Consider the following 20,607-nt stretch of genomic DNA (forward strand, 5'->3'; position numbering starts at 1 on the left):
ACCTGTTAAATTAAATATGTTCTACCCTCCTGCCTTGACAGATATACCCTCCTAATGACCTGGAAGGCCAAGTTCAAGTTTAGAAATCTCAGATTTCTTGGCATTCCGTGTTAGATCGAGGCAGCCTGGGAAGAGCTGCCCCCCCCCAGCCGTCCCCCGACTCTGCCACCCTGTTGTCTCCCCACCGCCCCCATCACCTCTGGCCCATACCATTCAGTTTCCATCCATTTGCCCAAAACACCTGCCCCTTGGCCATCCCTCCGTCCACAGGGACAAGTCTACACCCTCAGGAGGGTGGTTCTGGGCCCCTGTAGAACCAGGAAGCATGCCTGGGGCTGTTTGGGCAGGGAGCTCCAGATCCAAGGATTCCAGAGTGAGGTCTAGAAAGAGGAGTGGTGTGTGCTTGGGGTTGGCACTTTCATTTGCCCCAAAGCTGGCACCTTGGTCCCGTCTATTTCCTGTCACATAATGCATAAACCTCACCAATAGCATCTTCACGTCCTGTGTGAGGACACGGTGCCAGGCACAGACACACACTCCTCAAAAAAGTTCAGCGAGGGCTTCCCTGGTGGCGCAGTGGTTGAGAGTCCGCCTGCCGATGCCGGGGACGCAGGTTCGTGCCCCGGTCCGGGAAGATCCCACATGCTGCAGAGCGGCTGGGCCTGTGAGCCATGGCCGCTGAGCCTGCGCGTCCGGAGCCTGTGCTCCGCAACGGGAGAGGCCACAACAGTGAGAGGCCCACGTATCGCAAAAAAAAAAAAAAAAAAAAATTTCAGCGAGCAGAGTGACCCCTTCCCCTGCCACGCGCCGTGCTGCTCTGCCGGAGCCGGGCTGGTCTAGGGGCTGAGCAGCAGCTGCAGTGTCACCTGCTTCTCCTCTGTCCCCTCCAGTCCCGGGACCACCCATGGGCATCCTGTTCCCCGAGGTGAGGACCACATCGGTGCGGCTGATCTGGCAGCCCCCCGCTGCCCCCAACGGCATCATTCTTGGTAAGCCTGTACCCTTCCCGGGCCCTGGCTGCAGGAAGAAGGAGGTATAAGGTGTAAAGGAGGCAGATTCAGTCTTGGCAGGAGAGAGGCTAAGCCCAGGACAAGTGTCCACAATGTCCTCAAGAATGGTTGTGAGTCTTATTTCTCCTACTAGAAATCTCAGCCTGTAAGATTATCAGCTGGAGGGCAAGGTTGGGGCTCAGGTCTCTTAGGGACCATTGGTCAGCTCTGTGCCTCCACGTGACCCAGGTCCCCAGGGGACTGGCCATCTGGTGAGCCTCGGCCGCCGTTCCTAAGTGTAGCCAGGTGAGGGCGCACTGGTTGGCTCAGCCCAGCCGCGCCCACAGGTGGGAAACGAGGCCTAAGGCACCCAGGAGGAATGCTACAGGTCAGAAGCATCATTTCGTAGTCACAGTTCCTACTAACACACACACACGCACGCACACGAGAAGACTCACAGGCTTGAAATGAGCAGCTGTGTGAACTTGAGCAAGTCGGCTTCCCTCCGTGGCCTCAGCCACTCACCTGTAGAACGGGGGATCGGACCACCTGTGCCCAGTCCAGGGCTCTCAGTCCTGGCATCATGCAGCGCCCACCCCCTGTGAAAGCTGCGCCTCTGGAGACAGAGTCGATGGGGCTGGGGGGTTGGGGGTTGGGGGGTGGGGGGAAAGCATTTGGGCTTAGAAAGACCTGGGCTGGAATTCCAGCTTGGTCAATTCCTGGCAGGTGGCCTGGCCTCTCTGAGCCTCAGTTGCCTCGTCGGGGGGCTGGGCTGGGGGTTGCAGACACTGCATGGAGCACCCGCTCGTGCCCCCCACAGTCCCACCCCCCAGGTGACAGCTGAGGACGCGGGAGCGACCCAGAGGGCTTCAAGCGGACCAACCACAGCCAAGGTGGCCCAAGGGCAGACACAGCAGTGGCCGAAAAAGGAATGAGCCTTGCTCGGGGCTCCGGAGCAGCTTTTGCCCCACCTCCCAGCACGGCCTGTCTCCTTCCTTCCCTGCAGCCTACCAGATCACACACAGGCTCAACGCCACCACGGCCAGCACTGCCACGGTGGAGGTGCTTGCGCCCAGCGCCCGCCAGTTCACGGCCACCGGCCTCAAGCCAGAGTCCGTCTACCTGTTCCGCATCACGGCCCAGACCCGCAAGGGCTGGGGAGAGGCTGCCGAGGCCTTGGTGGTGACCACAGAGAAGAGAGGTGACTGCCCACTGGGACTGGGGAGGCCTGGGGGGCCTCACTGGGGGCACCCGCAGCCGGCCCAGGAGCTCACACCATCTCCTCGTGCACGGCTGGGGGTGGGCTAGTTGTGAGTCTCTTGCCCTGGTCCAGAATGGAAAGTGGGCTCAGATCTCTGAGGCCAAGGTCAGCAAGGGCTCCAGCAGACTTCCAGAGCTGATCTGGGAGTTCCCCTCCCCAGGGTCCTGCCCTGCCCAGATTTTCTAAAGGGCGGGCTGGTGAGACCAGCTTCCTTCCTCTCTCCCCTCCTCCTCAAGAGGAGACTGTGTCCAGTTGGGTGGAGGATGGGACGGCAGCCTGGAGCCCTGGCTGCCGTCGCCCTGCCTCCCTGAGCCAGCTTCTCGCCCAGAGTTGGGTTCCCCAAAAGCAGGCCTGAGCCCCAGATCCCTGTGAGCGTGATTTATTAGACAGTGTTCCCAGGAAAAATCAGAAGGACAGTGGTTCTCGGCCAGGGTGCCCTTGCTTCCACCCCGGGATACTGGGCAGAGTCTGGGTGTCACAGGTGGAAAGGAAGTGCCCCTGGCATCTAGAGGGTAGAGGCCGGGGTGCCGCTACACATCCTGCAACGCACAGGATAGGTCCCCCAATAAAGACTCATCCACCCAAGTGCCAGAGTGCTGAGTGAGACCAAGAATCCCCACCGTGGGGCGTGGGGAAGTGAGAAGAGGCCAAGCCCTCGCAGGGGACAAAGCCGAGCCCCACCGAGGGAAATGTGGACTCAGCCCCACCCCACTGGGGACAGCATAGGTTCCATCTCAGCACCGTGCAGACCAGGGCAAAGGAACTGGGGCGTTCACACCACCTCACTGTCAGCCCTGTGCTGGGGCTGCCCTCGGGGTGTAAATTCCCAGGCACCTGGGCCTTGAGTAGCCAAGGAGTCGCTGGCCAGGAGCCACTGTGCTGACTGTCGGGACCTGTGTGCAGAAATGGGATGGGGTGGGGGGCATCAGTCCTCCCGGGGGCCGAAAAAGTGCACCCCCACCTCCGCCGTGGCCTCACCTGCTCCTCCCCAATCCACCCCCTCCAGACCGCCCGCAGCCCCCCAGCAAGCCCGTGGTGCAGCAGGAGAACGTGAAGGCACGCAGCGTGCTGCTGTCCTGGGAGCCCGGGAGCGACGGGCTGTCACCCGTGCGCTACTACACCATCCAGACCCGCGAGCTGCCCAGCGGCAGGTGGGCCCTGCACTCAGCCTCTGTGAGCCACAACGCCTCCGCCTTCGTTGTGGACAGGTGAGGCCCCCATCTGTCCGCCAGCATCTCCGCTCCGCCCCTCCCGGCCCAGAGACAGCGTCAGCATCGGAGGGGCCCCTGGGAACACCCGGAGCCCGCCCACCCCCAGATCGCTTCCACAGCCCGCATCCCCCGGGACCTCTCCGCATCCACGCTCATCCCCTCCAGCTCTGTCCTAAACTCCCTCCCCACCCTCTCTGGAGCCTTGTTAGGGCTGCCTCTCATTATCTATTTCTGGAGCCTAGAAGCCCGCTCCGTGAAAGGCTCGCCATCCTTCAGTAGCTGGATTTCTCCGGCCAGGCGGAGTCTCCCTCTCCATCCTTAATAGGGGAGTGGAGCTTCGCTCCAGAATTCTGCCTTCAATTTAATTCCTAGTGGGATGTTTTGTTTGTTTGTTTGTTTGTTTTTGTGGTACGCGGGCCTCTCACTTTGTGGACTCTCCCGTTGCGGAGCACAAGCTCCGGACGCGCAGGCTCAGCGGCCATGGCTCATGGGCCCAGCCGCTCCGCGGCATGTGGGATCTTCCCGGACCGGGGAACGAACCCGTGTCCCCTGAATCAGCAGGCGGACTCCCAACCACTGCGCCACCAGGGAAGCCCGGGATGTATTTTTAACATTCCAGTTGATGAGACCGACAGTTTTGAGCAATACTTTTCTCCTCACTCCCCCTCCCACCCTCAATAAATCAGAAGGGAAGCTCTTTGCCTGGAGAGGAAATGAGGCTTATAGAGATGAAGTGCTGGTTAACTCCTGAGACCCTCAGCCCTTCCTGAATTTACTAAATGCAAGAGAGGGCTGGCAGTTCTTGGGGGAGGTGTCAGCTCTGAGGGGAAGTTACTGGAGCTTTCCTACCTACAGGCCCCTCTGAGATAGGGCACATGTGGACGTTTCCACTTGGGAACCTTTGGCATCTAGCTGCGGCCAAAGTGAGGCCACACCCTGAGCTGGCCTGGTCTAGGGCACCCCAGGGCCTGGCCTGAGCTTGTTGCCTGCGTAGCAGCCCATCCTTCTGAGCCTCCACGTTCCTGTCTGTGTGATGGACCCACAGCTGCTGGGGCTGCCCTGGGGAGATGGGGAGCAGAGACGGCGGGGCAGGGCCGTTAGGGGACACCTCCGTTCATCAAACCCAATTCCCCTACACAGGCTCAAGCCCTTCACGTCCTACAAGTTCCGAGTGAAGGCCACCAATGACATTGGGGACAGCGATTTCAGCAAGGAGTCGGAACCACTGACCACCCTGCAGGCCGGTCAGTGCCCTCCACGGGGGTCTCTTTCTCTTGGTCCCCTGGGTACTTGCTGGGCACTGGCCATTCTCTTCTGGGGGAGGAGCCTCCAAAGATGGGTGGGGCATTGGGCATGCTGGGCCCTTGGTCTGGCTCCCCAGGCAGAGTCCCAAGGAGGTTTGGGCCAGAGAGGCCTTTGCCATGGGCTCAGCACCCACACCCAGCCTGGCATCCTCGTGTGTTTCTTCTCTGTCCTCGAAGCTCGTGGCCGACCACAGAAAACCTCAGTGGGAGTGGGGAGGCCTGTGGCACTGGGTGCGGAGAGGAGGGGCTCTGGGCCCTTGGGTTTGGGCTGGGGTCAAGGTCCCGGCGCCTCTCCCACTTTACACTGGCTCTTTGTTGTACAGAGCTTGGGGCAGTGGGCATGAGGAAGGGCTTAAGCGGGCCCAGTGTCTGAAGAATCTGGTCCCGTGGCTCCCAGGGGGCCTAAGTCCCACCCCCACCCCCCCGAGCTCACCTGTCCGCCTCTCCCCCCAGCCCCTGATGAAGCGCCCACAATCGTCTCGGTGACACCGCACACCACCACCTCCGTGCTGATCCGATGGCAGGTATGGCCGGGCAGGCGGGGAGGGGCCTGTGTCCCACGAGGACTGACACACCCTGTGCTGGGACCAGAAAGACAATAGCCCCCGCAGGGCCGGAACACGGCACCCACATGCATAGACACGCACACACACGCACACAGATGTGTGTACACGTGCACATACACACCCTTCATTCCGCCTCCAGATAATCAGGTCCTACCCTATACCCTTCTGTGGATGAGGACCCAGACTCGGGGAGGTGACAAGAATGCCCCAGGTCACACAGCTACTAGGTGGCAGGGCCAGGTTCGGTGCCCTTACGTCGGCAGAATCCTTGCACAGAGAAGGGCTGGGGGCCGTCAGGGCCTCCAGCATCTCCGTGAACCCCAGCCCTGCTCTGAGTGAAGGGATTCCCGACAGAGACCAGTCACAAGTGTGCCTGCCTCACCTGCACCCAGGCCGGGCTTCGGTCCTGTCACCATGAGCAGGAACCCATCATCCGGGTACAAAGAACCGGCCTCCCACCTCTCCTCCCCCAGCCACCTGCTCAGGTGGGCACTGCCGTCCCTCCATGGCCTGAGGAAGACCCGGGACGAATCTCAGAGACCCAGCTGCCCGTGGGTGCCTTTCGGACCCTCCCCAGCCCCTGAAGCCCAGTCCCGGGACTCAGCGGGTCACCCACAGAGGCCCCAAAGCCCTGAACTCCTGTCTCCGTTTCTCAGGATCAGAGGGGCAGGTGCCAACCTTTGCCCACCTGCAGCCCCCATGAAGGGAAAGCCCTTGAAGAGAAAACAGGAGGGACCCCCCCTCCCCCTCCCCCAGCTCAAGGCCCCACCTGAGAAGGACAGTCCCTTAAGTGAAAATGACCTAGTGCAGTGGGGAGCCGACCAAGGCTGGAGCAGATCGGGGCCCTTGTGATGAAGGGGGCAGGGAGGAGCCAGCTGCAGCCAGGAATACAGTTAAGGAGCTAATAAAAGGCTGAACCATTTCAGCAGGTTTTTTAGAAAAGGCATCATAACAAAGTAGTTTCTGGGACTTCCCTGGTGGTGCAGTGGTTGGGAGTCTGCCTGCCAATGCAGGGGACACGAGCTGGAGCCCTGGTCCGGGAAGATCCCACATGCCGCGGAGCAACTAAGCCCGTGCGCCACAACTACTGAGCCGGCACTCTAGAGCCTGCGGGCCACAACTGCTGAGCCCGCGGGCCACAATTACTGAAGCCCACACGCCTAGAGCCTGCGCTCCACAACAAAGAGAAGCCACCGCAATGAGAAGCCCGCACACAACAACGAAGAGTAGCCCCCGCTCGCTGCAGCTAGAGAAAGCCCGCACGCAGCAATGAAGACCCAACACAGCCAAAAGTAAATAAATAAAGTAGTTTCCACCTTCTCCAGAAGCCTGTTCTCCAACTCATCTGAGGACGGGAGCAGAAAGCAAAGAGGAAAACGATCAAGGCAGAGAGGAGCCGCGCACGAAGACACACCACCCTTGTTCTTGCTGAAAAGCAGGGCGAGGACTCTCCCTAATTCCTGGGCAACTCCAGGAAATCCTGGCCAGGGCAGGTGATCATGTGAGGAAGTTTCTAGACAAGGAACAACTCTTTGAGACGGTTCTGCATCCAGAGTCATGCTCAGGGCCCCCATGATGCTGTGTGACCTTGGGCAAGTTCCTCACCATCTCTGAGCCTCACTTTCCTGTCTGTTCAGTGGGGATGGCATGGCGATTCCCACCCTGCCCTGCCTCACAGGGAATGCTACAGGGATGGAGTAACCTCGCTGGAAATGCTTCGTAAATTAAGAATGCTCAATGCCACTTTGATTCCATTTCCCGGTTAAGACACAGTCCCTGCTCAGTGGCTGCAGGACGCAGGATGGGGAGGGAGGCAGGGGCGGAGTGGAAGGGGATGCTCAGCCATGGTCCAGCCCAGCCGGCCCCACCCCCACTCCCTTCCCTGCAGCCACCGTCAGAAGACAAGATCAACGGCATCCTCCTGGGCTTCCGGATCCGGTACCGGGAGCTTCTCTACGAGGGTCTGAGGGGCTTCACGCTGCGTGGCATCAACAACCCCGGGGCCAAGTGGGCGGAGCTCACCTGTGAGTGACAGTGGAGGGAGTCGGGAGTGGGCGGGGGCGTGAAGCTCTCAGCATCCTGGAATCACACTAACCCGAAACCCTGGCGCCCTCTCCTGTGTTTGCCTCTCATCCCGTCCCATTCAATCCCCAAGTGCATGTTTATTGAGCACCTTCTATGCCCCAGACACTGGGGGGACACCAGTGAACAAGACAGACAAGGTCCCTGCCCTCTCAGACAGAGCTTGCAGGCTTGGGGAGGAGCCAGGCACTAGAGAAGAAAACCCTGATATAGGTATCTAAGACCGTTGGCATGGCCTCTGTGAAGCACATATTCCAGGAGAGCCTAAAGCAGGTGTCAGAAAAGGCTTCCCTGGGGATGGCTGTGGTGCCGACACTGAGGAATGATTCCAGGTCAACCAGTCCAGAGGAGGTTGGGGGGGCGGGCTGTGGATCCTGGCATGTGCAAAGGGCCTGAGGTGGGAAGGACCCAAAGCAAAGCCTGGTCATGTCCCAAGGGCAGCAATCTGGCCCCCTCTGGTTCCTCAGGGAGATGACCATTCTGCCCTGGGCTCCCCGGAATCCAGCCTGCCTCTGCAGCAGGAAGGAAAAAATTCAAGAAGCCAAGTAGAAATCCCAGAGAGTCACACACAAGCAAAGGAATGACACGTCGTACTTCTGGGTTAGGATGGTTACTTTGGGGTCTTGAGGGCCATGGCTGGTGATGGGGTCCAGAAGCAGGTGCCCCAGTTAGAGGCAAATACAGTGACAAAGGCAAGAGCATGAGGTCGGTGCCAGGGCAGCCGGCTTGAGATGCAGTCGAGGGCCCGTTTGGGAGATGTTGTGCTCTGAGCCCCAACACACACACGCACACTGATTCAAGTTGGGGAGAGGGAGGCCGGTGGGAGGGGGAGGGGTCTGGAGGATTTGGTCCCCAGGTGGGTGGTGGTACCAAACCAGAGACACTGGGAGGAGAGGAACAGTTTAAGATCCTCTGCGTTTTGATTTTTCCTCCCATCCTTCTCGTAAACACTCTGCCCCTTGTCTTCTAGCGGGTATTAACTGACAAGATGATTGAACACGTAGCCAAGGAGAATTAATAGAAAAACTCAGAAATAGCTGATCCAACAGCTTGTGTTATTTTTTTTTTTATTTTCTGGCAGACATGTGCTGGTCGTTGTGATTTTATAGGCCTGTGTATAATACAGTCATATTTCCTGGTAGTAAAATGGTTTCTGGTTCATATGAGGAAAGTAACGACACCACTCTATCATGGCAGAAACTCAGCCTTCGACAAGGGACCAGAGCTGTCCCCATCTGGGGATGCTGGGCTCCCAGGGGCTCCCGTGGCCTGTGACCTCCAGCAGGTGCACACCAGGACGGGATGGCACTGTCCTGGGAGCTGCCTCTTCCCCCCTCCTACCTCCCCGCCCCCCATCCCCGCTCCCACCGTGGCCCCTAACTCAGGAACCTGGAGGTCCCTTCCTTCTGCATGCGTGTTCCCATCCCACCCCCCTCATCGGGGTCTGTGTGGCTCAGGGGGGTGTGTACTAACCTCCTCTGTCTGCTGTCTCCCTCCGGCCCCCTCCACCCCACCCCAACCCCGTAGCCTTGTACTCCGTGCGGGACCTGAGCCGGCCCAGCCTCACGCAGTACGAGCTGGACAGTAAGTCCCCCTGCACGGCGGCTCCCCGACGGGCCCCGCCTTCCACGGGGAGGGGAGAGGGGCCTCCGAGGACGCCTGACCACAGCTGAGTGGTGCGCCCACCTCAGGCTACTTGAAGAAGAGGAACCCCCTGACTTTCCTGAAATACACAGAAAAGCAGGGTGTCGCCAGGGAAGGTCTGCTGCAGGCCACCGTCCATCAGTGCAGGACAGAAAGGGAAATGGCTAAGGTCTCGTCCTCCTGCGGGGCGGGGGACGGCGAGAGGAGGTGCGCGGTAGGGGCCGGGGGTCCCGCTGGTTGGACGGGCAGGCGTCCACGTTGCTGCCGCTCTGCTTCGTCCCATCAGAGGCACTTGTCAGCTCAGCTCTGCCTTTCAAGCCAAGGCCCATCCTGGAGTGAGCAGAGCCCCCGTCTTCCCTCAGGGACCAGGAAATGTCCCCACCTGGTGCCCCGAGCCCTAGCTCTTTCCTGACGTCCCAGAGGACATTCGGTTCTCCCCGGGGCCCGGAGCTGTGGGCCGGGGGCCTCCTGTTAATAGCACGCGTTTCACTGAATTGTCCCTCTGGGTCCTTCCTGAACCGACAGCCCTCGCGGGTGCAGGGCCAGGGCTATCGGGGTGCTTAGGACTTCCACCTGGGGAGGGTGGGCTGTGGAGGGGAACGCAGAGGAGACTGGGGGAAACGCGTCAGCCACCCCCCAGCAGGGACGGCAACTCCCACCCAGGGTGTCGGGGCCTGTTTTCCTGCAGCTGCTCGCCTCTCCCAGCTTCCGTCTAAGCATCTCCCCCCAAGCACCCCCAACTGAGCAAAAACATAGAGTTTCTTAGCCCCAGAATCGCATCCAATGAGCCTTTTCTCTTTAGGGCTGGGCCCTGCCCCCCGCGTTAAGAGCTGGTTGATGGAAACTTGGGGGTGGGGGGGGAAGCTGGGAACTTGAAGCATCTGAAGTGACCAGTGTGTCCAGGACAGGTAGGGAAGGAGTGACCTGTGACCTGGCGCGTCCGGGACAGTTTTGGTTCACACCTGTTGGCCCAGCATAAATGTTAACAGTGCCCCTTTCGGTCTCAAAAATGCCCAAGGTGGTCACACTTGGCCAGGACGCCACCCAGTGTCTCCCTGTGTCCGGGTTCCCAAGGATGAGTCAGAGCATCCCTCTCCCCAGTGTCGGCTGCCCCACTTCTTACCTGTTCTTTCCTGAACCTGCACTCAGGGGTCCAGAGTCGCAGGGGTGCATCATCAGAGCGCCCCCTGCAGCCACCCCCGTCCACTGCAGGGCCAGTGACCTCTGTGTGCCTCTCCCCTCCCCCACTCTCACCCCCAGACCTGAACAAGCACCGGCGCTACGAAATACGCATGAGTGTGTACAACACTGCAGGCGAGGGGCCCTCCAGCCCTCCCCAGGAGGTCTTCGTCGGGGAGGCAGGTGAGCGCCGCTGCCCCTCCAGCCCCAGCACACCTTTCCCACCCCCCAAACCGGAAGCCCAGCGGGAGGAGAGACTGGAGCTGGGGGGCGGGCCACACCCCACCCCCAGCCCACCTCCTCTTCCTCCTCCCTGAGGTCCCCTCATGCACTCACCACCCCTCTCACCCTCCAGTGCCCACGGCAGTGCCCCGCAACGTGGCCGTCCACGGCGCCACGGCCACACAGCTGGATGTGACGTGGGACCCACCCCCGCTGGAGAGCCAGAACGGAGACATCCAGGGCTACAAGGTACAGGCGCTCCGGCAGAGAACAAGGTCCAGAGGGACACAGGGCCGGGTGGTGGTTGGGAGTGACCCAGCAGTGGTGAGGTCCCGGGTCTACCCCTGATCCCTTGGCTGTTTGCACCCAATCCCCTGAAACACCTGCAGCTGGAGCAAAACTCCGCCCATTCCCGCCCCCCCACCACCGGCGTCCTTGGGGCAGGCGGCGCTCAGATGCTAGAAATTCAGGCCACCCCCCAGCTTGTATCATCCCTGGGTGGTACACCCCCCCTGCCCCCACCCAGCCGAGCAGCTCCCGATGCCAACGTGGGACCCCTCAAAGTGGTTATTTGGGCAACCCTAGTTACCATATTGATGCAAATCGAATGGCCAATTAGCAAAGGACCACCGGCCAGGTGTTGGAAATTTCTGTTTAAAGTTATTTCTAGATTTTAGGCAACATCTTGTGTTATGACAGGATTCAATTTATCTCCAAAATCCGCAAAGCTCTTTAGAGCTCCTTAATCCTCCTGAAAGCCCAGTAAAGCTAAAGCTGGTAGGTTATAATATTGTGCCCATTGTACAGATGAGGAAACTGAGACCCAGGTTAGTGGTTCAACAAGGTCACAAAAAAGCAGATAACAGAGAGTCAGATTCCAGGTCTGCTCGCCATCACCCTGTGAAAGGTGGGGAGGAAGCGCTGAGCACACAACCACTGGAGGAGATGGCAATAATAGTAATAATAATAATAATCACATGCTGCTCGTTTGGACACTCAGCCCGCAGCCATGTCTGAGGCCTACCTCCTGTGCCGCTGTCCAGCGCCGCTCTGATTCCTAGTGGTTGTTTGTTATTCCAGAGAGTAGCCTAGTGCAGTGGCAAGGCGGGAAGGGTGGGAGCAACCAGGAGCTTCCCGGCTTCCTCGGCTCAGCCCTTGTCCCACAGGCAGAAACTGAGTTTCCACAAAGGTAAGGGCCTTGCCCAGTCCCACGGCTTGTGGAGACCCCATTTCAGACAGAATCTGGTATAGGAGTCTGGTTCTGTGTGGGGTGAAGGAGGCAGGAGGGAGGAAGAAAGGCGTCTCGCCAAGGATGCTCTGAAGATAGATGACGCTTCTGCGCAGCGCCAGCTGGGAGAACTAAATATTGCGCCACTAGCATATGCCTCCCTGGGGAAGAAGAAGGAGCCGGGCAGGGCCTGCAACAGTTTGGCAGCCACCAGACTGGGGAGGTGTGGAAGTCTCCAGTTAATGTACGGTCCCAGGAAATCTGTGGGTGCCCAGACACCACACATCACACAGCAGACGTCCACGTGCTCAGGGAAACATCATAACCAATCATGGACATTGACAAAGGAAACAGAATTGCCACCTCCCAGACCTGCATTAACATCCGCGTTCACTGACCTTAACATTAACCACACATTCACACCACCAGCCAATGGTTGCACCAGAATGAGCTGTGACATGTGCAGGGACAGGCACGTCCATGCATCCGGCCTTTCAGGGATGTGTGTTTATCGAGTAGTTACTTTGTACCTAGCAGTGTCCTCGGTGCTGAGATTAAAGCAGAGACAACGTGAGCTTAAACTGTAGGGGAGGAAGCCAGTGATGCACAAAGCAAAGGGCACCTCCAGGTGGTGGTAAATGAAATGGGTTAAGAAGAAGGTTTGGCTCTTTAAATAGGGTCATTGGGAGAGCGCTTAATGAGAAGCTGCCACGTGACCAAAGATGAAGGCGAACAGGGCGTGAACCACGTGGATCTGGGAGAAGAGTGTTCCAGAGGAGGGGGAAGACGAGCAAAGGCCCTGGGATCCGTGGGTGCTTGGCGTGTACAAAGCCCAGCAAAGAGCCCCATGTGTCCCAGTGTGATGGGGCGCATCACTTGGAGTCCTCAAGGGCTTTGGCTGAATGAGATGGCAGCCACAGGGACCTGGGGACAGAAGAGGGACATGGGTGACTCGGGTTTTTAAAGGCTTGTGCTGGCTGCTGCGTTGAGAGTAGTCTGAAATGGGGAAAATGCAAAACATGAAGAGGCAGCAGCATCATCCAGGTGATGGTGGTTTAGACCGCGCAGTAGAAGGTAAGAAGCATTTGCTCTTGGTTCCATTTGAAGGGGGCAGAGCTGATAGAATTTGCTGATGGACTGAATGTGGAATGTGAGAGAAGGATAAGCAACAAGGATTTCCAAGCAGTTGGATGACGGAGCTTCCAGTTACAGCGCAGGAAAAGGGGAGACGGTGGGAGGGGGAGGCTCGGAGGGAGAGCTGAGATGTCTGTTGGACTTCCAAGGAGAGACACCCAAGGGAGCTGGACACACAGGTGCGGAGTCCAAAGGAGAAGGTCCCGGATGGAGGTGTGAACAGTGTTATCCTCAGCATATAGATGGTCCTGAAAGCCCGGAGATTAGATAGAAAACACCAGAAGTCTGAAAACTGAGCCCCGGGACCAAAACAAGTGATGGAAGTCTCAGAGCCCACATGAAGAACGTGCTTCCAGAAGGAGGGAGGAAGCAGATGTGCCAACTACTACTAAGAGCTCAAACAAGATGAAATCTAGGAAGCAGTTATTCAGGGATGGGCAGACAGCCCATGAGCCTAATCCGGCCCCCCACTTGTTTTTGTAAATAAAGTTTTATTGGCATGCAGCCGCACCCATTTGTTTACGGATAGCCTTTGGCTACTTTCAAGTCACAGGCAGAGTTGAAGAGCTACAACAGAGACCGTGTGGCCTGCAAAGCCTAAAATATTTCTTACCTGGACCTTTACAGAGGGAGTTTCCAGAGCCCTGGGTTATTGCATTCAACAGGCCAAGTTCACAGGTGACTCTGATAAGAGCTGGGGGCAGGGAATGCCTACTTGGAGTGGGTTCATGAGAGAATGAGGAGAGGCAGCCAGTACCAATATCCCTTCTGAGGAGTTTTGCTTTAAAAGGAAGTCACACAATGGGGTAGAGACTGGAAAAAGACAGTCAACGGAGGAGGTTTTAAGATGGGAGGAATAACTCGTTTGTGTGCTGATAGAAATGATTCTGGAAAGAGGAGGAATTCGGTGAGTCAGGGAAGAGAGGAAGCTGTGAGGGGGGTGATGCTCTGGAGGGGATGAGGGGGCTGGGTTTTAGTTCAGTCATGTGGGGCCTGCCTTAGTAGGGAGCCGGCAGTTCAGCCCTGGTCACAGGAGGGAGGCGGAGGATGGGGACACAGGGCAGGAGGTGGTCCAGCTGGGGCAGGGAGCTTGTGGAGTCTTGTGTGATGGCTTCCAGAGCTCAGTGAAGGGTCCCGAGCCAGGAGTGAGGATGGGGAGGAAGGGAAAATGGGGAAGGGTTGTGTGGACCCGTGATGCCGGAGACTGCAGGGAGTGGACCAGGCCAGTGTATCACGGTGGCCGGGCCGCTCAAGGCTGTGCTCGTGAGCTGAAAGTGTGGCTTTCCTCCAGCGACAGCCAGCAATGTGACATGTGGGCATGAACCTGACTTAACCGAGGCTGAAGTTTGGCCTGTTGCCTGTGGTGAAGCCCGAAGGGGCAGGGAATTGAGAATAGGAGAAGGTGGTGATGACGATTCACTCCTACACCTGTTCCCGTCTAAGGAAATTGTTTATCCATTAGCGGATATTTATTGAGCACCAGCAGGTGTGCCAGGCATGATTCTAGGTGCTTGAGATGCAAGGGAGCCAAAGACGTGGGCCCTCCAGGGAGCGTGTTTTCTAGCAGACACCTGGCTACCCATCAGCCTGCACGGCAACTCGGCCGTGTGCCCTTGGGGTTGGGGTCAAGGCTCAGCCCCTTGTGCTATTTGTACAAATGTCACTTAATCCTCATCCAACAAAGGTCTGCTGAATTCAGGACACACAGGTAAGACCTGCCTGCTGAGGGTGCCCGTTTTTTTGTTGTTGTTGTTGTTTTATTTTTTTATTTTTATTTTTTTGCGGTACGCGTGCCTCTCACTGCTGTGGCCTCTCCCATTGCGGAGCACAGGCTCCGGACACGCAGGCTCAGCGGCCATGGCTCATGGGCCCAGCCGCTCCGCGGCATGGGGGATCTTCCCGGACCGGGGCACGAACCCGTGTCCCCTGCATTGGCAGGCAGACTCTCAACCACTGCGCCACCAGGGAAGCCCTGAGGGTGCCCGTTTATGTACGTGTGGTGGCCCTGGGTCCTGGACCTCCCTCCTCCCCTTCCCAAGAACGTGACGCCAGCCACTGGAGCCCCCTGTCCTGCATTATCACTTTTCTCATGCTGAAATATGTTGCATCTTTCAATGCCTCTTCCTGACCTCACGTTTGCTTCAGCCATTTTTCTGGTTGGTCCCTTTGCAGCAGAAATCCTCCCCAAAACTGTCTGCCCGCTACCTCTGCCCCATCTCTCTTGAATCCACTCCAAGTAGGTTCACTCATTCATTCCAAACAGTGAATGAATGAATGACTTCATGTGTGACTATCTACCTGTATCAGAAGACTGAAAAAAAAAGAAGAAAGAAAAAGGGAGGGGTTAGAGAAAAGCAAGGATTTTATGGTACCGAGTCATCCTAACTGCCGTTCACACAGGCCAGGTGAGGACACTTTTATCAGCTGTTTCTCACTTTTATGAGCTTTCTCCAGGCAAATTGAGAAATTGAGAAGCCAATAGCATGCCGAAACCACTTTGGCCAGCAGGTGGCGCCAAATGCTCTCTAATCCTCTGCGGGCCAGGTACTTGCCGCTTTCCCAACGCCTCGATTCCGAGTTCTAAAACGCCTCGATTCCGAGTTCTAAAAGTAGTGAAGCAATGTTCATTGCAGCACTATTTGCAATAGCCAGGACATGGAAGCATCCTAAGCGTCTATCGAAAGAAGAATGGATAAAGAAGATGTGGCACATATATCCAATGGAATATTACTCAGCCATAAAAAGAAACGAAACTGAGTTATTTGTAGTGAGTTCGGTGGACCTAGAGTCTGTCATACAGGGTGAAGTAAGTCAGAAAGAGAAAAACAAATACCATATGCTAACACATATATATGGAATCTAAAAAAAAAAAATGCTTCTGAAGAACCTAGGGGCAGGACAGGAATAAAGATGCAGATGTAGAGAAATGGACTTGAGGACACGGAGAGGGGGAAGGGTAAGCTGGGACGAAGTGAGAGAGTGGCATGGACGTATGTTCACTACCAAGTGTAAAATAGATAGCTAGTGGGAAGCAGCCGCATAGCACAGGGAGATCAGCTCGGTGCTTTGTGACCACCTAGAGGGGTGGGATAGGGAGGGTGGGAGGGAGATGCAAGAGGGAGGGGATATGGGGATATATGTATATATATAGCTGATTCACTTTGCTATACAGCAGAAACTAACCATTGTAAAGCAATTATACTCCAATAAAGATGTTAAAAAAGATTTTAAAAAATTTTTAAATAAAGTAAAATTTTGTGTGGATATCCAAAATAATAATAAAGAATGACACAGTGAAAAAATAAAATAAAAATAGTGAAGGATCTGCTGCTTCGCTAGCGACGAGCGAGTGTTAACCCCCTATGAAGTAGAGTTGTCCCTCGGAATCCGCGGGGGATCAGCTCCAGAGCCCACTGTGGATACTACCAAAATCTGCAGATGCTCAAGTCCCAGGCGGCTCTCTGTATCTGCAGTTCCGCATCCATGGATTCAACCAACCGCAGATCCTGTTGTACTGCACCTGTCTATTGAGAAAAATCCGCGTAGAAGTGGACCCGGGCAGTTCAAACCCGTGTTGTGCAGGGGTTCAACTATTATTGGAAGCCATGTGGACACCTGCTGCACTCTTGGACTAAAACTTTCTGCAGAATTGCCATGTCTTCCTTCTTTTTATGACCTTTGCACCTCACCTTGGTTTTGGGAAGTGGGTGTCCGTGACCCCCACTCTACAGATGACACAACTGTGGCTCAGAGAAGTCACCTGGGCAAGTCAGTGGTGCGCTGGGGTCAGCCCAGGCCAGCCTGCCTCTACAGTGAGCTGTGCCAGCTGTCGTGTGTCCCTGGGGGCCTTGTCAACCTGCAGATGCTGATGCCACAGGTCCAGGGTGGGCTGACACTGCATCCCTAAGCAGCTCCTAGGTGATGCCGATGGGCTGGTCCTCAAACCCGACTCTCAACTCTCGGCTGGGTTTGAGGTAGACTCCACCCCAGCAGTCTACCTACAGTGCACTCAGGGTCCTACAGAACAGAATTATTCCTACAGTGGCAATATTCTGAGGGCCGACCATGCCCGTGCTATGCTAAATCCTGCAGGCACTGCAGTAAACAGACGCATGGGGTCTGTGCCTTCATGGGGTTTACAGTCTAGCAGAGACTGAAGGATTAGCTCTGAAAAGGAACATTCTGGAAGGGTTCCCAAAACAGCTCTTAAATACACCTATACTATTTCTTGGGCGACTCACACCTCCCATCCAGGTGTGTGGATGGTACGAAAGAAGGTGTGTCTGAGACCCTGGGATCAGGCGGGGACAAGGGGGGAAGCCGGGTGACTGTCTCTCTCACTCCAGATCCTCTGTGCCCACAGATTTATTTCTGGGAGGCCCAGCGACGGAACCTCACGGAGCGGGTGAAGACGCTTTTCCTGGCAGAGAACAGCGTCAAGCTCAAGAACCTGACTGGCTACACTGCCTACATGGTCAGCGTGGCAGCCTTCAACGCTGCGGGGGATGGGCCTCGGAGCACCCCGGCCCGGGGCCAGACCCAGCAAGCAGGTGGGGGAGAGAGTGGAGGGACAGACGGCAGGGAGGGCGGGGGGCACCTGGCGTCCGGGATCGTGGGGGAGTGGAGGCAGCTGAGTGATCTGGGCTGGGTCCCCGGGCCCCATGGGACACCCTCCAGAGTGGGAGAGCGCCGCCCACCCAGAGGGGCCTAGATATGAGTGCCCAGAAGAGGGACGCTGTCCCCAGAAAGCCTTGGAGAGGCCCCCAGATCTCGCCCTTCCTCCCCCCATCTTCCCCCAGGAGCCCGCCTTGCCGATGGCCAGTCCATGCCCAGCCAGCCCCCTTCTGCTCCCTTGTCTGTTCCCATCTGACTTTCTCATATCTCCTTGGCTTTGTTTCCTCCACCAGTATTTACTGAGCGTTCTCTATGGGCCTGCACTGTGCCATATGCTGGGAACACGACAGTGAATGAAACCAACAAGGGCCCCCTCCTAGGGAGGGCGTCGGATCGTAAACAAGCATCTAGATGAATTAACCTCAGGTAGCAGTGGGTGTGAGTGATCCAAGGACTGAGGCAGAGGGTGGACAGATGGCTTCGGGTGGGTTTGCCTGCGGAGGGCTCACTGAGTGGCTGACATCTGAGCTGAGATTTCAGTGAGAAGAAGAGGCCAGCCGCGGGAAGTTTTGGAGGAGGGGTGTTCCGGGCAGAGGGGCCAGCAGGTGCAAAGGCCTGGAGGCTGGAGGGGATTAGAGAACAGAGAGAAGCCCAGGTGGCTTGAAAGAACGTGAGTAAGAGTCAGGTGGTAGAGGGTCTGGGGGCCTTGGAAGGAAGTTTAGGATTAATTCTAAGCGTGACGGGGAGCCATTGGTGGGGATAAGCATTTGGGCAACAGATGCTTTGTGTTTATAAAAGATCGCTCTGGGGCTTCCCTGGTGGCACAGTGGTTGAGAGTCCGCCTGCCGATGCAGGGGACATGGGTTCGTGCCCCGGTCCGGGAAGATCCCACATGCCACGGAGCGGTTGGGTCCATGAGCCATGGCCGCTGAGCCTGCGTGTCCGGAGCCTGTGCTCTGCAACGGGAGAGGCCACAACAGTGAGAGGCCCGCGTACCGCAAAAAAAAAAAAAAAAAAAAAAAAAAAAAAGATCGCTCTGGCTGCTGTACCAGGGACAGGCTGATGGAGGGGAGAGGAGGGAAGCAGGGAGGCCAATTAGGAGGCTGGACGGCAGGGCGGGGCAGAGGAGTGGGCGGTGCTAAGAATCCTGCAGCCCACACGTGCAGAGCCAGCCCTCTAGATAGTATCCAAAGCCACTTCTCTGGCAACAGTACACTTGATCTTTCCGGAAGCCCTGAGGATGGGCAGGGCAGGAGTTACCCGGTTTCACGATGAGCAAGGGTGGCCTGGGAAGTGATGCTTCTCCCCTAAGGTCCCCCAGCTGGTCCATAGGGGAGCAGAGACTGGAGGATATCTGAGCATGTCCTGGGCTGTCTTCATGGCACCCGTCCCCTTCTTTGCCTGCCATTGAGTTTTCTCCTCGTGGATTTGAATACAGGCCTTTTGGCTTGAAGCATCTTTTCCAACCTGCCGTTTCCCATTCTGTCGATTACCTTTCTCTTAAAGACAGAGTCAGACCCCGTGGAGTCGGTTCCTAAGTATTGTCCTCTTTGGGGACGAGCTCTGGTTCCCAAGGGTCAGTCGGTCGGTCTGCCTGCCTGCCTGCCTGTCTGTCTGTCTGTCCCGACCGCTCTCTGTCAGTGTCATTGGCCGGATGTGAGCCCCTGGGAGCCTGGACGCTTCCGTCAGCAGGACAAAGTGTTCTGTCTCACGTCCCTCTACCAGAGGGGAGGCAGGAAGGGCCTCCAGAGCTGGCCTCTGTCCTTCAAAGACGGTTCCCTGACGCTGCCTCCCGGGGCTGGAGCGGAAGCCGGCCCAGATTAGCTCCGGCTCCGTGGGCGGGCAGCTCTGGACAATAATAGCCCGGTAGTCCCCCTGGAGCCAGCTCGGGATGCTGCACGGTTGATGTTGCCTTCCCTTCCTCTCTGTCCCCCTCCTCTGACCTCTCGCCCACCCCCACCGATGTTTCTGGGTTCACTCCGGGATTCTCGGGCCAAGAAAGCCTCTCTTCCGGAGCATTGACCGTTCCTGGCTCTGGCTGCTTCAGACAGTGTGGTCTCTCTCGGCAATAATCCCTGGGGCCCCAGGGACGAGAGCAAGGCCATGTCCATGGCAGTTCTGGCAGGTTGTTTAGGGCCCACCTGATGCTCTGAGGCCCAGGCACCCCCCAACCTCCTCCACCAGGGAAACCAGGGCATGGCCCGGCCCCGCAGTGACCCCGGGGGTACAGTCCAGGCGTGTCCTGCACTCCTAGCCAGGGCTCAGGGCCACTTAGCAGGAGGAAGCCTGCGTTCTCCAACTTTAGGGAAAAGAAAGTCCCCTTTTCTCCCAGTACTTGGACTCTGATGTTGGAAAGAATGCTAATGACCTCAGCGGGGGAGGGAAGGGGGTCCGGTGACCTCTAGTGACCCCTCCCACCCTCTCTGGCACGAAGCCCTGCTTTCTGCTTCTTCCCGGGCCCAAACGCCCCTGCTGGTTCCTTGGAACCAAACCCAGGGCTTTGAACCTCCAGGAAGGAGGAAACAAAGCCCCTCTGCTGTCTCCCCCCAGCCCCCAGTGCTCCCAGCTCGGTCAAGTTCAGTGAGTTGACCACCACCTCAGTGAACGTGTCCTGGGAGGCTCCGCAGTTCCCCAATGGTGTCCTGGAGGGCTACCGGCTGGTGTACGAGCCCTGCACCCCCGTGGATGGTGAGTGGGGCCCTCCCTCCCGCGGGGCTCCCCAAACCCGCCCTCTGCACAGGTCCCCTTCGTGATCACCACGCAGAGCCATGAGCCCCTCCCCGCTTACAAACGGGAGACTGAGGCCCCGACAGGCCGGGGCGTCGCCAAAGTGAAACAGTGGCAAGTTGGAGGCAAAATCGGAACAGTAGCCGCGGCCTCCTGAGTCCTGGGAGAGAACTTTAAAATACATTCTCCCCTTCAGTGGATGGAAGTGGGGAGGAGTGGAGGGACCCCTGGGCAAAATACAGTATCCTGAGATGGATAATAAAGATGGACCATCCCCCGATGGTCCTATCCTACATGTGCCCGCCAACCTTAGGGGCTCAGCCTTCCTCCGGGTTAGTTCTTCTCTGCCTTTCGTGGGGTCAGGAACCCCTCTGAGAACCTGATAAGAGCCTTGGAACCTCTCCCCAGGAAGGTGCACAAGTCCAGGAGTCACTGCAGCCCCGCTG

The 20,607-nt window shown here is 57.4% G+C and overlaps 1 protein-coding gene across 1 annotated transcript in view; it reads left to right on the forward strand.

The window, feature by feature from the left end:
- Positions 1-20,607, forward strand: part of SDK2 (sidekick cell adhesion molecule 2) — a gene marked incomplete at both ends in the record, with an annotated part of 262,629 nt that overhangs the window by 219,193 nt on the left and 22,829 nt on the right. The window contains 11 exons of the mRNA XM_079725138.1: positions 891-989; positions 1,996-2,190; positions 3,257-3,458; positions 4,602-4,705; positions 5,219-5,289; positions 7,220-7,355; positions 8,941-8,997; positions 10,318-10,419; positions 10,592-10,707; positions 17,184-17,370; positions 19,985-20,122. Of these exons, the coding sequence (XP_079581264.1) occupies positions 891-989; positions 1,996-2,190; positions 3,257-3,458; positions 4,602-4,705; positions 5,219-5,289; positions 7,220-7,355; positions 8,941-8,997; positions 10,318-10,419; positions 10,592-10,707; positions 17,184-17,370; positions 19,985-20,122 (1,407 nt within the window). The remainder of the gene's footprint in view (positions 1-890; positions 990-1,995; positions 2,191-3,256; positions 3,459-4,601; positions 4,706-5,218; positions 5,290-7,219; positions 7,356-8,940; positions 8,998-10,317; positions 10,420-10,591; positions 10,708-17,183; positions 17,371-19,984; positions 20,123-20,607) is intronic.

Source organism: Hyperoodon ampullatus (genome assembly GCF_949752795.1).
Source record: "Hyperoodon ampullatus genome assembly, chromosome: 19".
In the NCBI taxonomy this organism is placed as follows: Eukaryota; Metazoa; Chordata; class Mammalia; order Artiodactyla; family Ziphiidae; genus Hyperoodon; species Hyperoodon ampullatus.